This window comes from Staurois parvus, unplaced genomic scaffold (genome assembly GCF_062004578.1).
Source record: "Staurois parvus isolate SC_StPar_1 unplaced genomic scaffold, SC_StPar_1.0 ptg000282l, whole genome shotgun sequence".
Taxonomy (NCBI): Eukaryota; Metazoa; Chordata; class Amphibia; order Anura; family Ranidae; genus Staurois; species Staurois parvus.
In genome coordinates, this window is record NW_028318078.1 from 15,218,491 (window position 1) to 15,237,050 (window position 18,560).

The following is an 18,560-nucleotide window of genomic DNA, read 5'->3' on the forward strand; positions in this document are numbered from 1 at the left end:
CCCCTCCTACATTCATAGAGGCCATAGAATAGCTTCAATGAATGAAAATCTATGAATCGAGGACAGGTGGATCATCAGCACTCTTGATAACCTCACCAAACCAGAAGGATTGCAGCAATAGGACACATCACATTTATAAGTAATGTTTCCTGTGCTTATCCCCCCACCCCCTCCTCCCAACTTTGGCTTTAAAAGGGTTTTTGGTTTGCCAGCATCCAAACCTTCTTCTGTGCCCTTCAATGGATGATATAATAAAAAAAAAAAAAAACCCACACACAACACCACACACCAAGAACTCCAAGCTCTATTTTCATAACTGGACTTTAAGAAATGGATATGTACTGTAGCAAAGAACATAACCTGTACACATAAAAAATTTTATGAAATTCATCTTACGTGCTTAAAAACATAGGAACATAAACAAAATTCTATATTAACTATCAACATACCAGATCCTTGACCAATAACATATATCGTTTCCCCTCGTCCTTCATCCATTCTTTCCCGTAGCTGACGTAAAAGGCTATCATACTGTTCCGCACTGGGGCTTACTAGAACATGCTAGAAGAAAAAAAAAAAGGAACGATGTGATCAGTACATCTTGAACAGCCTTCTTGAAAACTGGACTGCAATTTATGTTCATTATAATTTTGAAATTGTATAACGGCATTTCATTGTTTGGGAATAGTCTGAACTCTTAAACCTTGAAAAGCGTCCAAGTTTTTCAAATGAAAAAGGAAGTCTGAATGGTTTTTCCCTCCATAAACAGATAAGATTCCCCGCTGAGCAGCTTTTTAAGTTATTCAAGAAAATATAATCTGTAGCACCATAGGGCAAGATGTCTCAGCTGTTCACTTGAGATGGACCATTTACCAAAAAAGCCCGGTGCTTATGAAACCATAACACTCATTGCTGCTACTAAGCCCAAGGACGTATGAGGCTACAATTTTACTGACCCATTGATGAGCAATCATCGTTTTACATTCAGGCTCCATGCACACTGAGGAAAAAAAAAACCAAAACAAAACCACACAAAACCAACCCAATCCTTCTGTTTTACATTTAACCAGTTCCACACCGCCGTATAACAGAAATGCTGCTACAGGGTGCGCAAAATCACTAATACACACACAATTTTGCAGTTCTGGGGAAGGGGCGCAAGCTCCCTACCCGCGCCACCATTTGCAACCTCGGCTGTCAATCACCGGGTCCAGGCAATTGCCGAGCATCTCCGACGGGGGAAGAGACCTGTATGTAAAAGCAATACAGATCTCATCTGTCAGCTCCTGCACAGAACCATACAAGCAGTGTGCTTACAGTGAAGCACACACACAGCCCCTATAATAAAACAGCACACATTTAACCCTTTGATCGCCCCAGATGTTAACCGCTTCATGCCCAGTGCCATTAGTACAGTGTCAGTGCTTTATTAGCACTGATCACTATATTGGTGTCACTGGGGATGTCAGTGACACCAAGTTAGTTCCCCCATTATCAGAAAGCCCACCGCAGTCCCACTATAAGTTGCTGATCGCAGTCATTACTAGTAAAGAATAAAAAAAATTCATATACATACATACCTCTTAATTTACACATACTGGGAATTTTTTTTTTTTTTTTTTTTTTTTTTTTTTTTTTTTTTTTTTTTAGCAAAGACATGCAGCAGAATACATTTTGGCCTAAATTTGATTTTTTTTTCTGTACGTTTAATAGCAAAAAGGCAAAAAATGTTTTTTTTTTATCCTCAAAATTGGTGCTTTTTTTTTTTTTTTTAAAGTTATAGCTGGCCTTTATGGAAGAGTGGCAAGAAAAAAAAAAAAAAAAAAAAAAAAAAAAAAGCCATTGTTGAAGAAAACCATAAGAAGTCCTGTTTGCAGTTTGCAAGAAGCCATGTGGGGGACACAGCAAACACGTGGAAGAAGGTGCTCTGGTCAGATGAGGCTAAAACTTTTAGGCCAAAAAGTTCAGTGTGTGGCGAAAAACTAAACACTGCACATTTCCTTGAACACACCATGCTTTTCATCGGCAGGGAAGCTCAGAGTTGATGGATGGAGCCAAATACAGAGCAATCTCAGAAGAAAACCTGTTCGAGACTGCAAAAGACTTGAGACTGGAGCAGAGGTTCACCTTTCAGCAGGACAACGACCCTAAACATACAGCCAGAGCTACAATGGCATGGTCTTAGTGGCAAACCAAAGTGGAAATTCTGGTGCTAAAACCGAAAATTCAGGATGCACTTGGCCGAAAACGGGACAGTTATTAAAAATTAATATGCAGAGTCAATGGATAAAAACCTCCAAACTGTGTAGTCTTCAGATTAGCACAACAGTCCGCAGAGTTTCATGGAATGGGTTTCCATGGCCAAGCAACTGCATCCAAGCCTTACATGACCAAGTGCAATGCAAAGCGGCGGATGCAGTGGTGTAAAGCATGCCACCACTGGACTCTAGAGCAGTAGAGCCGTGTTCTCTGCAGTGACCAAATCACGCTTCTCTGTCTGGCAATCCGATGGACATGTCTGGATTTGGTGGTTGCCAGGAGAACAGTACTTGCCTGACTGCATTGTGCCAAGTGTAAGGTTTGTGGAGGGGCATTATGGTGTGGGGTTGTTTTTCAGGGGTTGGCCTTGGCCCCTTATTTACAGTGAAGGAAACTCTTAAGGCATCAGCATATCAAGACATTTTGGACAATTTCATGCTCTCAACTTTGTGGGAACAGTTTGGGGATGGCCCATTCCTGTTCCAACAGGACTGCACAAAGCAAGGTCCATAAAGACATGGATGAGCAAGTTTGGGGTGGAGGAACACCTTTGGGATGAATTAGAGCAGAGACTGTGAGCCAGGCCTTCTCCTCTGATGTTAGTGCCTGACCTCACAAATGCACTTCTGGAAGAATGGTCAAGCATTTTCAGACAGACACTCCTAAACCTTGTGGACAGCCTTCGCAGAAGAGTTGAAGTGGTCATAGCTGCAAAGGGTGGACCAACTCAATATTGAACCCTACGGACTAAGACTGGGATGCCATTAAAAGTTCATATGCGTCAAAAAGCAGGCGTCCCAATACTTTTGGCGCGGACACACACGGTAAAATAAGTATTGAACACGTTACCATTTTTCTCAGTAAATAGATTTCTAAAAAGGTGATATTGACAAGGTTTTCCCCACATGTTGGCAACAACCCATGCAATCAATATCTACAAAAGAAACCAAACAGGTTCAGAAATTAAGTTATGTGCAATAAAGTGGAATGCCAGAGAAAGTATTGAACACGCTAAATGAAATTTAATACTTCGTACAAAATCGTTTGTTGGTAAATGACAGCATCAAGACACCTCCTGTATGGGTAAACTAGTTGCATGCATTGCTCAGGTGTGATTTTGGCCCATTCTTCCACACAGTCGTCAGTCTTCAAATCTTGAAGGTTCTTTAGGCCTCTTCTACGAACTCTGATCTTTAGTTCTTTCCATAGATTTTCTATTGGATGCAAGTCAGGTTTTTGGCTGGGCCATTCTAGCAGCTTTATTTTCTTTGAAACCAATTGAGTTTCCTTGGCTTTGTGTTTGGGATCAGTCTTGCTGAAATGCCCACTCTAGTTTCATCTTCATCATCCTGGTATTGGTAAGAATGTCTTGGTACATTTTTCCCATTCATCCTTCCTTCAATGAAATGAAGTTTGCCAGTGCCATATGCTGGAAAAGAGCCCCACAAAATAATGCTCCCACCTCCAAACTTCACTGTTGGTATGGTGTTTTTGGATGATGTGCAGGGCCATTTGAAACATGGTGTGTATTATGGCATCCAAAGTTCAATTTTGACCAGACTATATTTTCCCAGTATTTCACAGGCTTGTCTAAATGTTGTGCAGCAAACTTTAAACGAGCTTCAACATGCTTTTTCTTCAGCAAGGAGTCTTGGGTGGTGAGCGTGCATATTGTACAGGCCATGGTCGTTGAGTGCATTTTGGTTTTTTTTGTTTTTTTAAATTGTACCTGCTAATTACAGGTCTTTCTGAAGCTCTCCAGAAGTGGTCCTTGTAGCCTCCTGCACAACTCTTTTTACTCCATCAGAAATCTTGGAAGGAGCACCTGGTCATAGCTGGTTCATGATGAAATTATGTTATTTCCGCTTCTGGATTATGGCCCCAACAGTGATCACTGGAACATTCAGAAGTTTAGAAATCCTTCTGTAACCAATGTATAAGTGTGTTGGTTCCTCCTGCGCTAGATGAATGCTACCCAACCACAGCTGTTAACACCAATTCCTTTACCTCAACAGATAAATAATATACATATGGTGCAGCGCTAAAAATATGAAATTATAAACTATAAAAAGTTCCAATAGGTTCTAAAAAAGTGCAAGCAACTAAAGTGCAACTCAGTGAATATATCAAAAAAGGGTTCATAAATACAACCCTGAATGCAGCAAAAAAATAAACACAACCCAATTCCCAATTGGGATAATACGTACCAAACTGTCAAAGTGGATCCCAAAAATTGGGATAATCATAAAGTGCCAAATCACAATGTATAGCATATACACAATACACAGTGAAAAAATAAAAAAAAATACAAAAAAAAAAAAAAAAAAAAAAAACCACAAATAAGTGTGGCGAGACAATCAAAATATATATAGATATATGCAGAGAAAAAAAATTGAAAACAATCCCAGTGAAAAATCAAATATAATAATAAGACAGCAAAAAAGTCCAGTAAAGTTCAATGATAGTGCTGTTGGAATCCTCCCCACAAAAACAGTGCTCCACTATGAACAAGGAACTGGTGCCATGCGTGTACACTCCAAACAAATCCAAAAATGGCCAAAATGCCCGCTCACCTCCAACAAGTGACCCTACGGGCCAACACGCTTTTTGGATCACACCAATATCCTATGATATAGATCTCCTTAGTAGCCAATCTCCACATACACAGGGTTCCAATTATACCATATAAGATATCCCCTTCCTGGATCGATAGGCAGGTCTTATTATCTCCACTTTACTCACAGAGATATAGCCCAGCTCTCAGGAGAAAAAAAAAAAAAACTCATCATGGCCTGTGGGTGTCATCGGCTATCCTCTGGGTTATGTCCTTCCCTTCTATCACTTCCTCAGTGGAAGTTTTAGCCATTTTTGGATTTGTTTGGAGCATACACTGCACGGCACCAGTTCCTTGTTGGTAGTGGAACACTTTTTGTGGGGAGGATTCCAAACAGCACTATCATTGAACTTTACTGGGCTTTTTTGTGGCCTTATTAGATTTGATGATTTTTCACACCACACACCTCAATAAATTAGAGTATCAAAAAGGTAATTTCAGTAATTCAATTAAAAAAGTGAAACCCATATTTAGAATATTTACACAAGACCAATTAAAAATAAATATATTTTTTTTAGTACAGAAATGTTGGCTTACTGAAAAGTAAATCCTTGTATAGCAAGTACTCAATAACAGCTTGGGGCTCCTTTTGCATGAATTACTGCATCAATGCGACGCAGCACGGAGGCAATCAGCCTGTGGCACTGCTGAAGTGCCCGCAAGGTCCCTTTGCTCAAGAAAGCACATGTCCAGCCCATCTGAAGTTTGCCACTGAACATTTGAATGATGCAGAGGAGGACTGGCTGAAAGTGCTGTGGTCAGATGAGACCAAAATCAAGCTCTTTGGCATAAACTCAACTCGCAGTGTTTGGAGGAGGAATAATGCTGCCTATGACCCCAAGAACACCATCCCAACTGTCAAACATGGTGGTGGAAACATTCTGCTTTGGGGGTGTTTTTCTGCTAAGGGGACAGGAAAACTGCATCGCATTAAAAAGGAACAATGGACGGGGCAATGTACCGTCAAATCTTGACTGAAAACCTTCTTCCCTCAGCCAGGGCATTGAAAATGGGTCGTGGATGGGTGTTACAGCATGACAATTACCCAAAACAAACAGCCAAGGCAACAAAGGAGTGGCTCAAGAAGAAGCACATTAAAGGTCCTGGAGTGACCTAACCAGTCTCCAGACCTTAACCCGATTGAAAATCTGTGGAGGGAGCAGAAAGTTCGAGTTGCCAAACGTCAGCCACAAAACCTTAATGACTTGGAGAGGATCTGCCAAGAGGAGTGGGCCAAAATCCCTCCTGAGAGGTGTACAAACCTGGTGGCCAACTACAGGAAACATCTGACCTCCGACTGCCAACAAGGGATTTGCCACCAAGTACTAAGTCATGTTTTTTGAAGGGGATCAAATAATTTGTTAGACATGCATTTCTTTAGAATTTTTTTTTTGCTATTCTGTCTCTCAGTATTACATCACACCTACCATTCAATTTCTAGACTGATCATTTCTTTGCGAGTTGGCAAACATTCAAAATCAGCAGGGGATCAAATACTTATTTCATACATACACCTAACTGCACACACACCATTGTTTCCAGTACAATCTATTTGGATAAGATGTACCACTGGTATTTCATTACAAACTGAAATTCAAAATGTACATACTGTTAAGACTTCATTGGAAATAATGCCTTATGTCTGTTTTGGATTAGAAAATCATTGAGTGCGAGTGGAGATTGACCAACTTAAGTACAAAAGGAACCTTAAATAAAATACTGGCAAAAATCTTTTTTTTTAATTCAGTGGGAATATACACTTATATTGTAATTTTTTAATCATCACAAACTGCATGATTTATAGGGTTTTCTTCTACGTGGTTATTCAATTGCACAGAAAACAAAATAAGATTATTCATTGCAAATACAAGTGAAAGGCCCAAAATCAACAGAGTCTTTTTAAAATTTTATATAAATTTTTTAATGAAATATATGCGCTTTTACATGTGTTCTTTTTGTGTGTCAATGTGTGTCTCTTTGGGAGGCAAAAATGACAGGTGAACCTATTCAATTTAAATGGCTGTCTATGGTCTAAAAGTGGTTGTACAGTTTTAAAGTTTTTTTGCTTAATGCAATATATGCTCCCGCTTATATTTACTCGAGCCCCATCACGACCCAGCGATGTACATGAGAGCCTAGGCTCTCCTGGCTTTGTCCCGTCTCACTGGGCATATTGATAGCATGCGGTCAATAAAACTGAGAAGATAGCAGGGGATAGGGCCATACCATGCTGTCTGTATGGATACAGACAGGTCTGGGGAGGGAACCCGAATGAATGTCCCCATAGGAAGTGGCTTCTTATGGGGGCACTGGATAAAGGAGGAGGAGACAGGAGTGCCAGCAGGGGACCTATAAAGAGGATTGAGGCTGCTCTGTGCAAAACCATTAAACAGCAAATAAGCACAACTTTTTTTTCTCTCTCCAACAACCAGCTTTACCACTTTAACCACTTCCAGACCGGACACTTTTACCCCCTTCCTGACCAGGGCAATTTTCAGCTTTTAGCGCTATCACACTTTGAATGACAATTGCGCGGTCATGCAACACTGTACCCAATTGAATTTACCATTTTTTTTAGATGGATAAAGCTTTATTTTGGTGGTATTTATTCACCACTGGGATTTGTATTTTTTTTGCTATGTAAATGAAATGTCCAAAAAATTTTAAAAAAAGTTTTTTTTTATAAAATTTTGCAAATAAATAATATTTCATCATAAATCTTAGCCACAATTTATTCCGTTATCTTTTTAGTAAAAAAAAAAATCCAAATTAGTTTATAAGCAAAAATTATAATTTAACATTTTTTTTACATTTTTATTTTATTTTTTTATATTATTTATTTATTTTTTTACATACTGTCACCCTAGCAGTACAGTGTCACCATGGTGACACTGTACTACTTGTGAGGGGTGATAAAGATTTTCTTTTTTTTTTTACACCGATTGCTTTTACACCCATATAGGATGTAAAAGCAATCATTTCTCTCTTTCTCTCTGTCTGCATTCCTGCACTCATTGAGAAATACAGAGTGAGCTGTGATTGGTCACAGCTTGTCACATGGTACAAGGCTTTTGTGAATAGCCTTGTACCATGTGACCTCTGTGATCATTCACAGATTTCACACATAGTAAGCAATGATGTCACAAGTGACATCTTGCTTACTACTTTGCATGTGATCACTGATTGGCCAATCAGTGATCACATGATCGGGACCTCGTACAGAGGTCCCGTCCGACGATCGGTGTTTCACTGTGTCCGGAGGACACAGCGGGCACCGGATCGCGGTGCTGCGCGCTCCCAGGGAGCGCGCACAAGCAGGGTGTGGGGAGGCCGTTTATAGACGGCCACCCGACCCTGCAGTGCCACCGTCCGGCCGTTTATATACAACGGCCGGTCGGGAAGTGGTTAAAAGAAGAATTCCAAGTACAGATATTTTTAAATAGCTAAATTGGATCAATGTAACTATGCATATACCACCCCTGAGGGATCCTGCAGCAAAGTTAAAGCATGAAGGACTTTTTAAATCACAGTGCACCTGCAGACTGAACAATTACATAGGATTTAATGGGGAACAGCTGTCATGCACTTTCGACGCCCAGAAAAAGAACACCAGCGTTAAAAGGGGCCTATACTGTAGCTGCTGACTTAATAAAACACACTCACCTATCCCAGAGTCCAGCAATGTGCTCACCTGAGCTGCCCCCTTCTCATCTCTCCTCCACGGCACCAGCATCTCAACTGTGGGCACCAGGCTGTGACAGCTTGTGGCTTCACAGCAAACTAGCACTTTTGTATGGACCGCCGCTTTAATGCATTCTCTGCAGGAGAGGTTAAACACTAGGATCCATGACCTCTGCCCTCTTCCTCTTGGAATATCTGAGTGTCCTCTCATGCCAAGAAAAAACAAACATTAGGCCAGAACCAGGATTCCCTGTGCAAAGTCTATCCTGAGATGGGGCTCCCTATCCCAGTGAGGGACAGGCAAAACTTGATTTCAGTTGACCTAGCAGGTTAGAGGGTCCCTCTGGATTTTGGGACGGCAAAGTAGATGAAGGCAAAGGCCTGCACCTAATTGACCTCTTCCTTAATCTACTGCTTATGCTCTAGCCTCCCATGGAATCTGTGATGATGGCATCCAGTGAAGGTCCAAAAGGGACTATGTTCCTCAAAAAGGTCAAACGAAAAAAAAAATCAGCCACTCATTGGACAAGGCATCGGCTTCCCCGTATCTCAAACAAGAGCACTGTGCACATCTGCAGTCCACAAACCCATATGGGACCAAAGTTTCATCCACTCACCCAAGAAGGGGTCTACTCCAGAGGTAGAATGATCCTTTTTGGAGGGGAGCAGAGTCTGACCATAAAGGTTTAGCATGCCCTCTACCTGCTAGCAGTACTGTATGGCTGGACACTGAAAAGCCCACAGTGGGTATACGCCACCAAATATTCCCATCAAAGGGTACAATCCCACCTACTCTCACGTTGGACCCAAGGTCCCTCAGGTGCTACCAAAGAAAAAACAAGGGCACACACACACACACACACACACACACACACACACACACACACACACACACACACACACACACACACACACACACACACACACACACACACACACACACACACACACACACACACACACACACACACACACACACACACACACACACACACACACACACACACACACACCTTGAGACCTGAAGGAGACAGGTAGTAAAAGAAAAAACAAACACTCTTAATGCCCCCAGAAGGCATTGAGGCAAATACCTAGGCTATACCATAACCATATGCACTTCAGTCACCTGAAGTCCAATGCAGTATGGCATACAAGTTATCACCTTTAATCTTTTAATTGCAGGATGGCAGGTGGGAGCGGGCAGTGACAACAGCAATGTGCATTTCAGTTGGGTTGACAAACATCATGCCGTGTATCGCCAGCTCAAGGCAAGGGCTGTAACTATAGTAAAAAAATAATAACTCTTATAGGGGGAAAAGAGAAAAGGAAAAACTACACAGAAAAGGATATGACTGAAACAAAAATTCTGCATATCTTTCAAAATGTATTCACAATCTGTATCTTCATGTAGGCCAGTGTTTCTCAACTCCAGTCCTCATGGACCCCCAACAGGTCATGTTTTCAGGATTTCCCTCAGATGAAACAGCTGTGGTAATTACTAAGGCAGTGAAACTGATCAAATCACCTGTGCAAAATAATGGAAATCCTGAAAACATGACCTGTTGGGGGTCCATGAGGACTGGAGTTGAGAAACACTGATGTAGGCTAAGTTGATACTGTAGGGTTAAAATATTACCTCAACCTTATCCCTAGAGTTAGACATACCGCCAAGGATTACTTTTGCTGTGTAAGCACGAGACAAGATTTCTACAATCTGGTCTATGCAGCTGCTAGAATTTTTGCCGAGGAGAGTGATGCATGGTTTTAGCATATTACACTGTTTACATTTTTCAGGTTTGTTTTAGCTTTATTGGGAGTGTACAAAGTTACACTCCAGTCAAGTCTCTGCAATACAATGTGATGCCCTGCAGTGTCACCCAATGTGCTACAACGTGCACATCACACTAGCATTGTGGTTTGAACTGGGCTCAATTGTTTTCTATTTGCCCTTGATCAGGTGCAGAAAGATGCTAGTCACCACAGAGCCTGTGCACCCAGTTCCTGCGTACCGCTCCTGCTTGAAAATATAAGCTGGTGCATACCCATTCGTTTTCTATGGGTTGCCTGCAGTGGTAGTAAAAAAAAGCAAACAGATATGGTCTGTATGTGTGGCTTGTGTGAATAAGACCTTTGGGCTTATTCAGTTGTGAGACCAAAGCAGTAAAAAAAAAAAAAAAAAAAAATAATAATAAATAAATAAATAAATATATATATATATATATAATATGTTTACTGCCTCTCTGAACAAGGACATGGGGCTGTATACATGCCGAAGCAAGCATTAAACCCAGCCCATCATTTTGCAGCGAGTACTGCTGTCCAATGCATGCTATTGCGACAGTGGTTTGGATTTTTAGGGGTTAAAGTCAGAGGGACAGTAAGGACTACCAAACATCAGAAAGAGCCCTTAGAAAGAACAATGCAAACCAGCTTGCAAAGTAATAGACTAGTCTGGAAGTGTCAGACATCAATGAATAGCCCCCATGTGGAAGTATATGGGAAACATTTGAGGACATTTGCTTGAAAATTATAGCAGCCAAGATGAATAAAAGAAGCTACTGGAGAAAGAACACTACTAAGTAAATCTTATACAAAAAAAAAAAAAAAAAAAAAAAAAACACCCCCCACAAAAACACCACACACAGTATAAGGCTGAAGAGAAAACCCATCTTTTCTGCCAATAAGTGATACCATTATCTCTATCTTCCAGAAAATACTGTACACCATATGAAAAAGTTCCCTCCGCAGGTGGGCGGAGCCTTCTCAAGTAAACCGTCCTGGAGGTTAACTTGGGATATAAAAAAAAAAAAAAAACCCACACACCAAACACTTGCATTGTTTATCCCCATGCTTCCCAACCAGTTTTCATTCACAACACTTAAAAAGTGTTTGCAAAAGCTTATCACCCCCCCCCCCCCCCCATTCACATCAGAGTACCCAGTCTCCCTCTCCCCCCCCTTCACATCAGAATCTTCAGTATCAGAGCCCACATTCTCAACAACCCCCCTTCACATCAGAGCCCTCAGATACTCTCCTCAGTCTCGTGCCCCCCACCACATCAGAGTCTTCAGCCTCGCACCCCCACAACATAGTCCTCAGCCTCACCACCGCCACTCCCCTCACATCATAATCTTCAGCCTCACCGCCGTCTCCCCCTCACATCATAGTCCTCAGCCTCACTGCCGCCCCCCCCCCTTACATCATAGTCCTCAGCCACATATCATCATAGTCCTCAGCCGCACTGCCCCCACATCATAGTCCTCAGCCTCACATCATCAGTGTCCTCAGCCTCACTGCCCCCCCCCCCCCACATCATAGTCCTCAGCCTCACTGCCCCCCTTCACATCAGAGTCCTCAGCCTCACCGCCATTTCACATCAGAGCCCTCATCACCTCCTTCCTTTTTTTTATATTCACATAACAGTAAGGAAATGTATGATGGGAAACCATGGATGCAGCACAGCACTCCTGACAAACAGCATCCTGATTGAGAAATGCCGCTGTATGCCAATAACACTTCTTTGCCTCCAACTCTTTCGGGGTCCTGAGGAAGCTAAGCAAAACGTACTGACCTCTGGAGGACTTTGATATTATAACATATAATGCTGTAATTTATTGGGCTGACTAGCTAAAATACTGTTTTTATGGTAAATTTCTGGAAGATATGTTTCAATAAACATGTTTTATGCAGTAATATGAGGTTGTCCGTTTTCAGTACCAGTAAAGTCCCTTTTGTTTTTTTGAAGTTCTTTAAACTTTGTATAGGATTATAGTATGGAGACTGGCTAGGCCACTCCATGACCTTAATGTGCTTCTTCTTGAGCAACTCCTTTGCTGCCTTTGGGTCATTGTCATGCTGGAAGACCCATCCACGATCTTTAGTGTTCTGGCTGAAGGAAGAAGGTTCTCATCCAAGATTTGACAATACATGGCCCCATCCATTGGCCCCTCAATGCAGCAAAGTCAGCCTGTACTTTTAGCAAACAGCCCCAAAGCATGTTTCCACCTTTGTGCTTGACTGTAGGGATGGTGTTCTTAGAGTCAGAGTTTTTCTTCCTCCAAACACGAAGTCAAGTTAATGCCAAAGAGCTCAATTATGGTCTCATCTGACCACTGCACTGTCTCCCAATCCTTCACCGAATCACTCAGATGTTCACTGGCAAACTTCAGAAGGGCCAGTATATGTGCCTTCTTGGAGGGGAACCATTCGGATGCTGCAGGATTTCAATACATTGCGGAGTATTATGTTATCAATGGTTTGTCTAGTGACTGTGGTCCCAACTGCCTTGATCATTCACAAGCTCCTCCTGTGTAGTTCTCGGCTGATCCCTCACTTTTCTCATGATTATCCTTACCCCATGGAGGTGAAATCTTGCATGGAGCTCCAGACTGAGGGCAAATGATGGTTATTTTGTATTTCTTCTGTTTGTGAATAATTGCTCCAACAGTTGTCTCCTTCTCACCAAGCTTCTTGCTGATGGTCTTGTAGCCCACTCCAGCCTTGTGCAGGTCTACAATCTTGTCCTTTATGTTCTTTGACAGCTCGTACCCATGTTAATGAGGTTCGAATGGAAGAAATATTCTGTGGACAGGTGGCTTTCATATACATGAGTTGTTAGGAGCACCTTCTTAAATGGACAGGACTAATCTGTGTACCACATAGCTAGTCTGTGGGAGCCAGAATTATTGTTGGGGAGTAGGAGATCAAATACGTATAAATTTGAGTTGCAGTGAGTAAAACAACATTTGTATCTTTTTTTTCTGGATTTTTGGTTGATATTCTGTCTCTATCATTTAAAATACACCCATGATAAAAATTATAGACCTTCCATTTCTTTGTAAGTGGGCAAACTTACACAATCTGCAGGGGATCAAATAAATATTTTCTTCAATGTATAAAAGGAAACAAAGCAACAGGCACTGAGTTCATGACAATACATGAAATGCCTCAGAACATTTTATCCAGGCTGTGCAACTAACATTTTAAACAGCTGAGGAACTAAAAGTTGAAGCATGTACTCTTACAGTCCTGGTTTCTAAATGTTTAGCCAAGTAGTTCCAGAGCAGCTGAAGGGCTTCAAGATGACCAACTATTATTTGCACTATTCCTACTAGGATATAAATAGAAAGCACAACAGTAAAAAAAAAAAAAAAAAAAGTTTCTTTAGAAACGTCAAAGTGGAATGTGGACTCCACCCACAATTATTCTATTGCAAACACATTTCATCAGCCATGCTCATCCAGTTTAGTTCAGGCTGCCCACTGTATTGCTGTAGATTACATCAAGACAACAAACTTCAAATACATGAATATGTTGCTAGGTAGCCACAAATCAGTAAGCACTGTCCACATTCTGTTCCAGACATTCAATGACAGCTCCCAAGCCTATAGTGACAACAGTCCATTCATACACTGAAAAGCTGATCTCTACCAGCAAAAAACAGCAAGTGGCCTCCCGGTGACGGTCCGTTCATTCATGTGTAGCATTATGCAAGCTGGGAAGAATCAATTCACAAGAGCAACACTGTGCTATAGGCATTTAATGAAGTCATCAGCTTTGCAAGGCTCACAAAGTGCCAGCGCAATGAGCAATTATGAGACATAGCAAACATTTTACAACTGATTAGATGACATTCTAAAAGGCAGATGTACAAATGGCATCTCTGGAATCAGAATCACTTTGTAATTAACATTAATCCAGCTAATTATCATACATCTGGCGTGACCAGATCAGACGCTCCGCTCATTTCTGACATGAAATTACTTTACATGTATGCAAATCTGAGTAAAGACATGTGAAAGCTCACATAAGCACTGGGGTGAGTGTAGTTTAACCCTTTTGGGACCATAGCTTTCAGTGCCAAGTTAACATATTGCTGATTCTTCAGTATGTCTTTAGGCCTGAGAACTAGGAGCACACACAGTTCCAGTTCTCTGCTAAAAGTTTATTTAAAGCTGAATTTTACTGAACGAACACACGGGGCTGTACCTACAATGAAGAGTTTTCCGTGTGCTGTTGGCTGCTGTGTTGGATTGAAAGCAAAAGTCCTTTACCCCCAGATAGCCCTGCTATCTGGGGGTGATCTTCCAGTGCTATTGGGGTTAATGTCAGCTGTTTCACCTGTAATAGGCATTTACCAAAGTGCCGTTAAAGCCTGCCCCCTCCTCTATTCATAGAAGCTGTACTATTGGTCCCCACAACTAAAAGCAATGTAAATGGATGACAGGCAGATGAATGAAAGGACTGCCTCTTCAAATCATGGAAGGTTTTTCATTTTGGGAACTGATAGTAAAGCTTCCCTGAATGGAGGAAGGGGGTGGAAAGGGTGGTCATAGTGCCTGTCACGGGTGCAGCCGCTTATATTAACCCCTGCAGCACCAGAAGATCACCACTGCAGGGGTATCAAGGAGCACAGGACTGAAGATTTCAACAGAACACAGCAGCCACCAGCACTCAGGACACACTCCATTTAGGGCAAGTACGGTCCCTAGTGCGGTTTGTTCAAATAAAAGAAAAAAAAAAAAAAAAAAAAAAAAAAAACCACACACAACCTTTCAGTTTGTGCTTTTTTTGCGCTGCTGACCCCACCCCCAGCCTCCATTTAAGTCAAGGGAAGAATTAGGTTTTGCTCTCCTCCTGGGATACCAATGTCACATATCCTAGGAAGAACACTTTTGAACTCCATTTGTAGAAAAAGACACAGCATCAGGTGTCACATGTTCAGACAGATCTATGAATGGAGAAATATAATGATTGCCCGTCACGGCATGGACTCCACTGGACCGCTGAAGGTATGCTGTGGTATCTGGCACCAAATCCTCAATATCAGATCCGTTAAGTCCTGTATGTTGCGTGTTTGGACCTCCAAGAATCGGACTTGTTTTTCCAACCTCCCACAGATATTCGATTGCATTAAAATCTGGAGAACATGGAGGCCAAGTCAACAACTCAAACTTGCTGTTGTGTTCCTCAGCCTGGTCCGATGAATTGAAGAAAGGTTTACCTTCTTCCATTGGTCCGTGGTCCAGTTCTGATGCTCACATGCCCCTTATAGGATCCTTTGACTGTGGTAATGGGTGACCATGGACATCTTGGCCTGGTCTGTGCCTACGCTGCCCTATACATTACAAAGTGATGCCCCGTGTGTTCTGACACCTTTTAATCAAAATTCCAGTCACAATCTAAGGCTAAACCTACTCCCACCTCCATTCTAAACCTACTCTAACCCTGTAAAGAAAAGATCCCTATACTTGCCTATTCTGAAAACACCTGGGAGATGACATCATCCATAGCCTTACAATAGGACATCCATTGTCAGCTGCCACTCCTCTACGCAGAAGCCGGCGCTGACAGCTGATCCTGGGACCAAACCAGCTTCAGGATAGGCAAGTATACAGATCTTTTCTTTACAGCAGGGGTCTCCAAACTATGACCCTTCAGCTGTTGAAGTACTACAAGTCCCAATATGCCTATGCAAGTCTCACCTGTGGCTGTCAGAGTCTTGCAAGGCCTCATGGGACTTGCATTTCCTCAACACCTGGAGGGCATAGTTGGGAGACCCCTGCTTTACAGGGTCATATAGAATTCGGGTGGCGGTAGGTTAGCCTTTTATAGATTATTATTAGAATTAACTTTTGCAGCTCCAGTAGCTCTTAAAAGGACTTCAAAGTCAGCCTTGGCTTCCCATGTATGAATGAGCCCTGGCCATCCATGATTCACCAGTTTTCCTTCCTTGGATCACTTTTGGTCAGTTCTCACCACTGCAGACCGGGTACATCCCACAAGAGCTGCAGTTTTGGAGTTGCTTTGAACCAGATGTCTCACCATTACAATCTGGCTCTCATCAAAGTCGCCCAAACACTTACACTCACTCTTTTCTACTTTTAAACACATCAACTTCAGGGACAACAGGTTCACTTGCTGCCTAGCATTATCCCACCCACTTTCAGGTACCACTGTAATGAGATAATCAGTGTTATCCACCTGTCAGCGGTCATAATGTTATGGCTGATCGATGTATTATAAGAACACCAGAAGGGGAAGTCAGACATTGTCAATGGGTGGGGTTCCCCTTTAATAGGCCATTTTCATGGCATCAACGAAACCAGGAAGGAGCTACATCCCATGCCGAGCGTACTAGACTCTGCACTATGGCCGGGAACACTAAACTTCTGCTGGAGGGACCCAGATGTCTGAATGGAGGAGCGCAGCCACACACACACAGGACCGTGCCAGCCCACAGGTGTCCATCGCAAAACTGTCCAGAGCCCAGGACTCCCCCCACCCCCCTCTCCGGAGTGACACGTCCACTTGCCCCTTCACTTAACCGGGGGCCCAGCTGTCACCAGCTCCCTCCTTTCCTGCACTTACTTTGCTGGTCAGGTCCACCTCCGCCTCTCCGTTCCTCAGCGGCTCTCCGTCCACACTGCAGTCCGAATCCTCGGCGTCAGGCTCCGGGGAGAACATTGAGGCTGGCACCGGGGACTCACACAGGTTTACCTCCGGCTGCGATACTGAAGAAGCCGCCATCTTGGAAACACTGACTACCATCCCGCAGTCTATTACCGTAGACTAGAGGACGGTCCGCCCCTTCTCCTTTATTTCTTTTTCTGATTGGTGGTTGCGGAATGAGATCACCATCAGTGAGCTCTTGGTGACACGCCCCCTCCAGGGATAGCTCCTGAATATTGAGAAGAGGCCTCGCTGTGACAGGGGACAGTAAATGAGGATTCACGCGGCTTATGAATAATATATGAGGAGTCAGCTGGCCGAAGGGGAGCACAGCGGGCAACTGGTGCTGGGCCCATGAGCTTGGGGGGCTAACTCAGCCTTCTCTGCTACATTATTCATTCAAATGTATGTGGGGCCGACAAATTCTGCGCTGCTACATTATTCATGAAAGTGTGTGTGGGGCGAACTCTGCCCCGCTACATTATTCATTAAGTACCCCCCTCCCCAAGGAGCCGCTTGATCATTTTGGGTTCTCTTCTGCTCCTAGACTCCAAGAACAACCTCAGCCCCTACAACACATCTGGTTGAATAAAATCACCGCGAGTACAAGTTTAAAATTCCTTTCACCTGATTGTGGGGTATTGCCAATAAATAAACACATTTATTGATAAACACGCTTAATTTATTTATATGGATTAGCATAAATGTCAGTTTAATCGCCTCCCGCCCACCATATTAGGAAATGGCAGGCGAGAGACGGTTCTCTCGTTCTGGGAGGAGGTCATATGATGTCCTCCCCACTCTAACTGCGCATGCGCCCCAAAGATCACCGATCACAGTAAAGAGCCGGTGACATCGGCTCTGTCGTGATCATTCCTCAGAGGGGACATCTACACTGATTATTCAGTGCCCTGATGATCAGTGTAGCCCCATCAATGCCACCTGTTAGTGTCCATCAATGCCACATCAGTGTACATCAGTGCTATATATCAGTGCCCATCAGAGCTGCCTTTCCATGCCAACTATTAGTGCCAGCCAGTGCCACCTATCAGTGCCAGTTATTGTCACCTATCAGTGCCACCTATCAATGTCAGTCAATGTCACCTATCAGTACCAGTCAGTGCTGCCTATCAGTGCCACCTATCAGTGCTCGTCAGTGTTGCCTAACAGTTCCAATCAGTGCCACCTATCAGTGCCAGTCAGTGCCATCTATTAGTGCCACACACCAGTGCCCATCAGTGCTGCCTATCAGTGCCATATATAAGTACTGTCTTTCAGTGCCCATTAGTTATGCCTGTAAATGTCCACAAGTGATGCCTGTCAATGCCCATCAGTGCCACCTATCAGTGCCCATCATTAGCGCACATCAGTGAAGGAGAACAAATACTTATTTACAAAATTGTCTAACAGAAACTAAGAGAAAACTTTTTTTTTCTTCAAAATTTTCAGTCTTGTCTAGTTTGTTTAGCAAAAAATAAAAAATCCAGTGGTGATTAAATACCACCAAAAGAAAGCTCTCTCTGTCTCAAAAAAAATTATACAAATTTTGTTTGGG

General features: G+C 42.7%; 1 protein-coding gene across 2 annotated transcripts in view; it reads right to left on the reverse strand.

Annotated features, from left to right (window-relative positions):
* Positions 1-17,129, reverse strand: part of GTPBP1 (GTP binding protein 1) — an 88,020-nt gene extending 70,891 nt beyond the window's left edge. The window contains exons 1-2 of one of the 2 annotated variants that reach the window (XM_089681979.1): positions 16,925-17,129; positions 450-561 (exon numbers count right to left, since the gene is read on the reverse strand). In XM_089681979.1, the coding sequence (XP_089538105.1) occupies positions 450-561; positions 16,925-17,104 (292 nt within the window). In that variant the 5' untranslated portion in view covers positions 17,105-17,129. The remainder of the gene's footprint in view (positions 1-449; positions 562-16,924) is intronic. The other variant, XM_089681978.1, reaches the window with a different exon arrangement.
* Between the last annotated feature and the right edge of the window lie 1,431 nt (positions 17,130-18,560).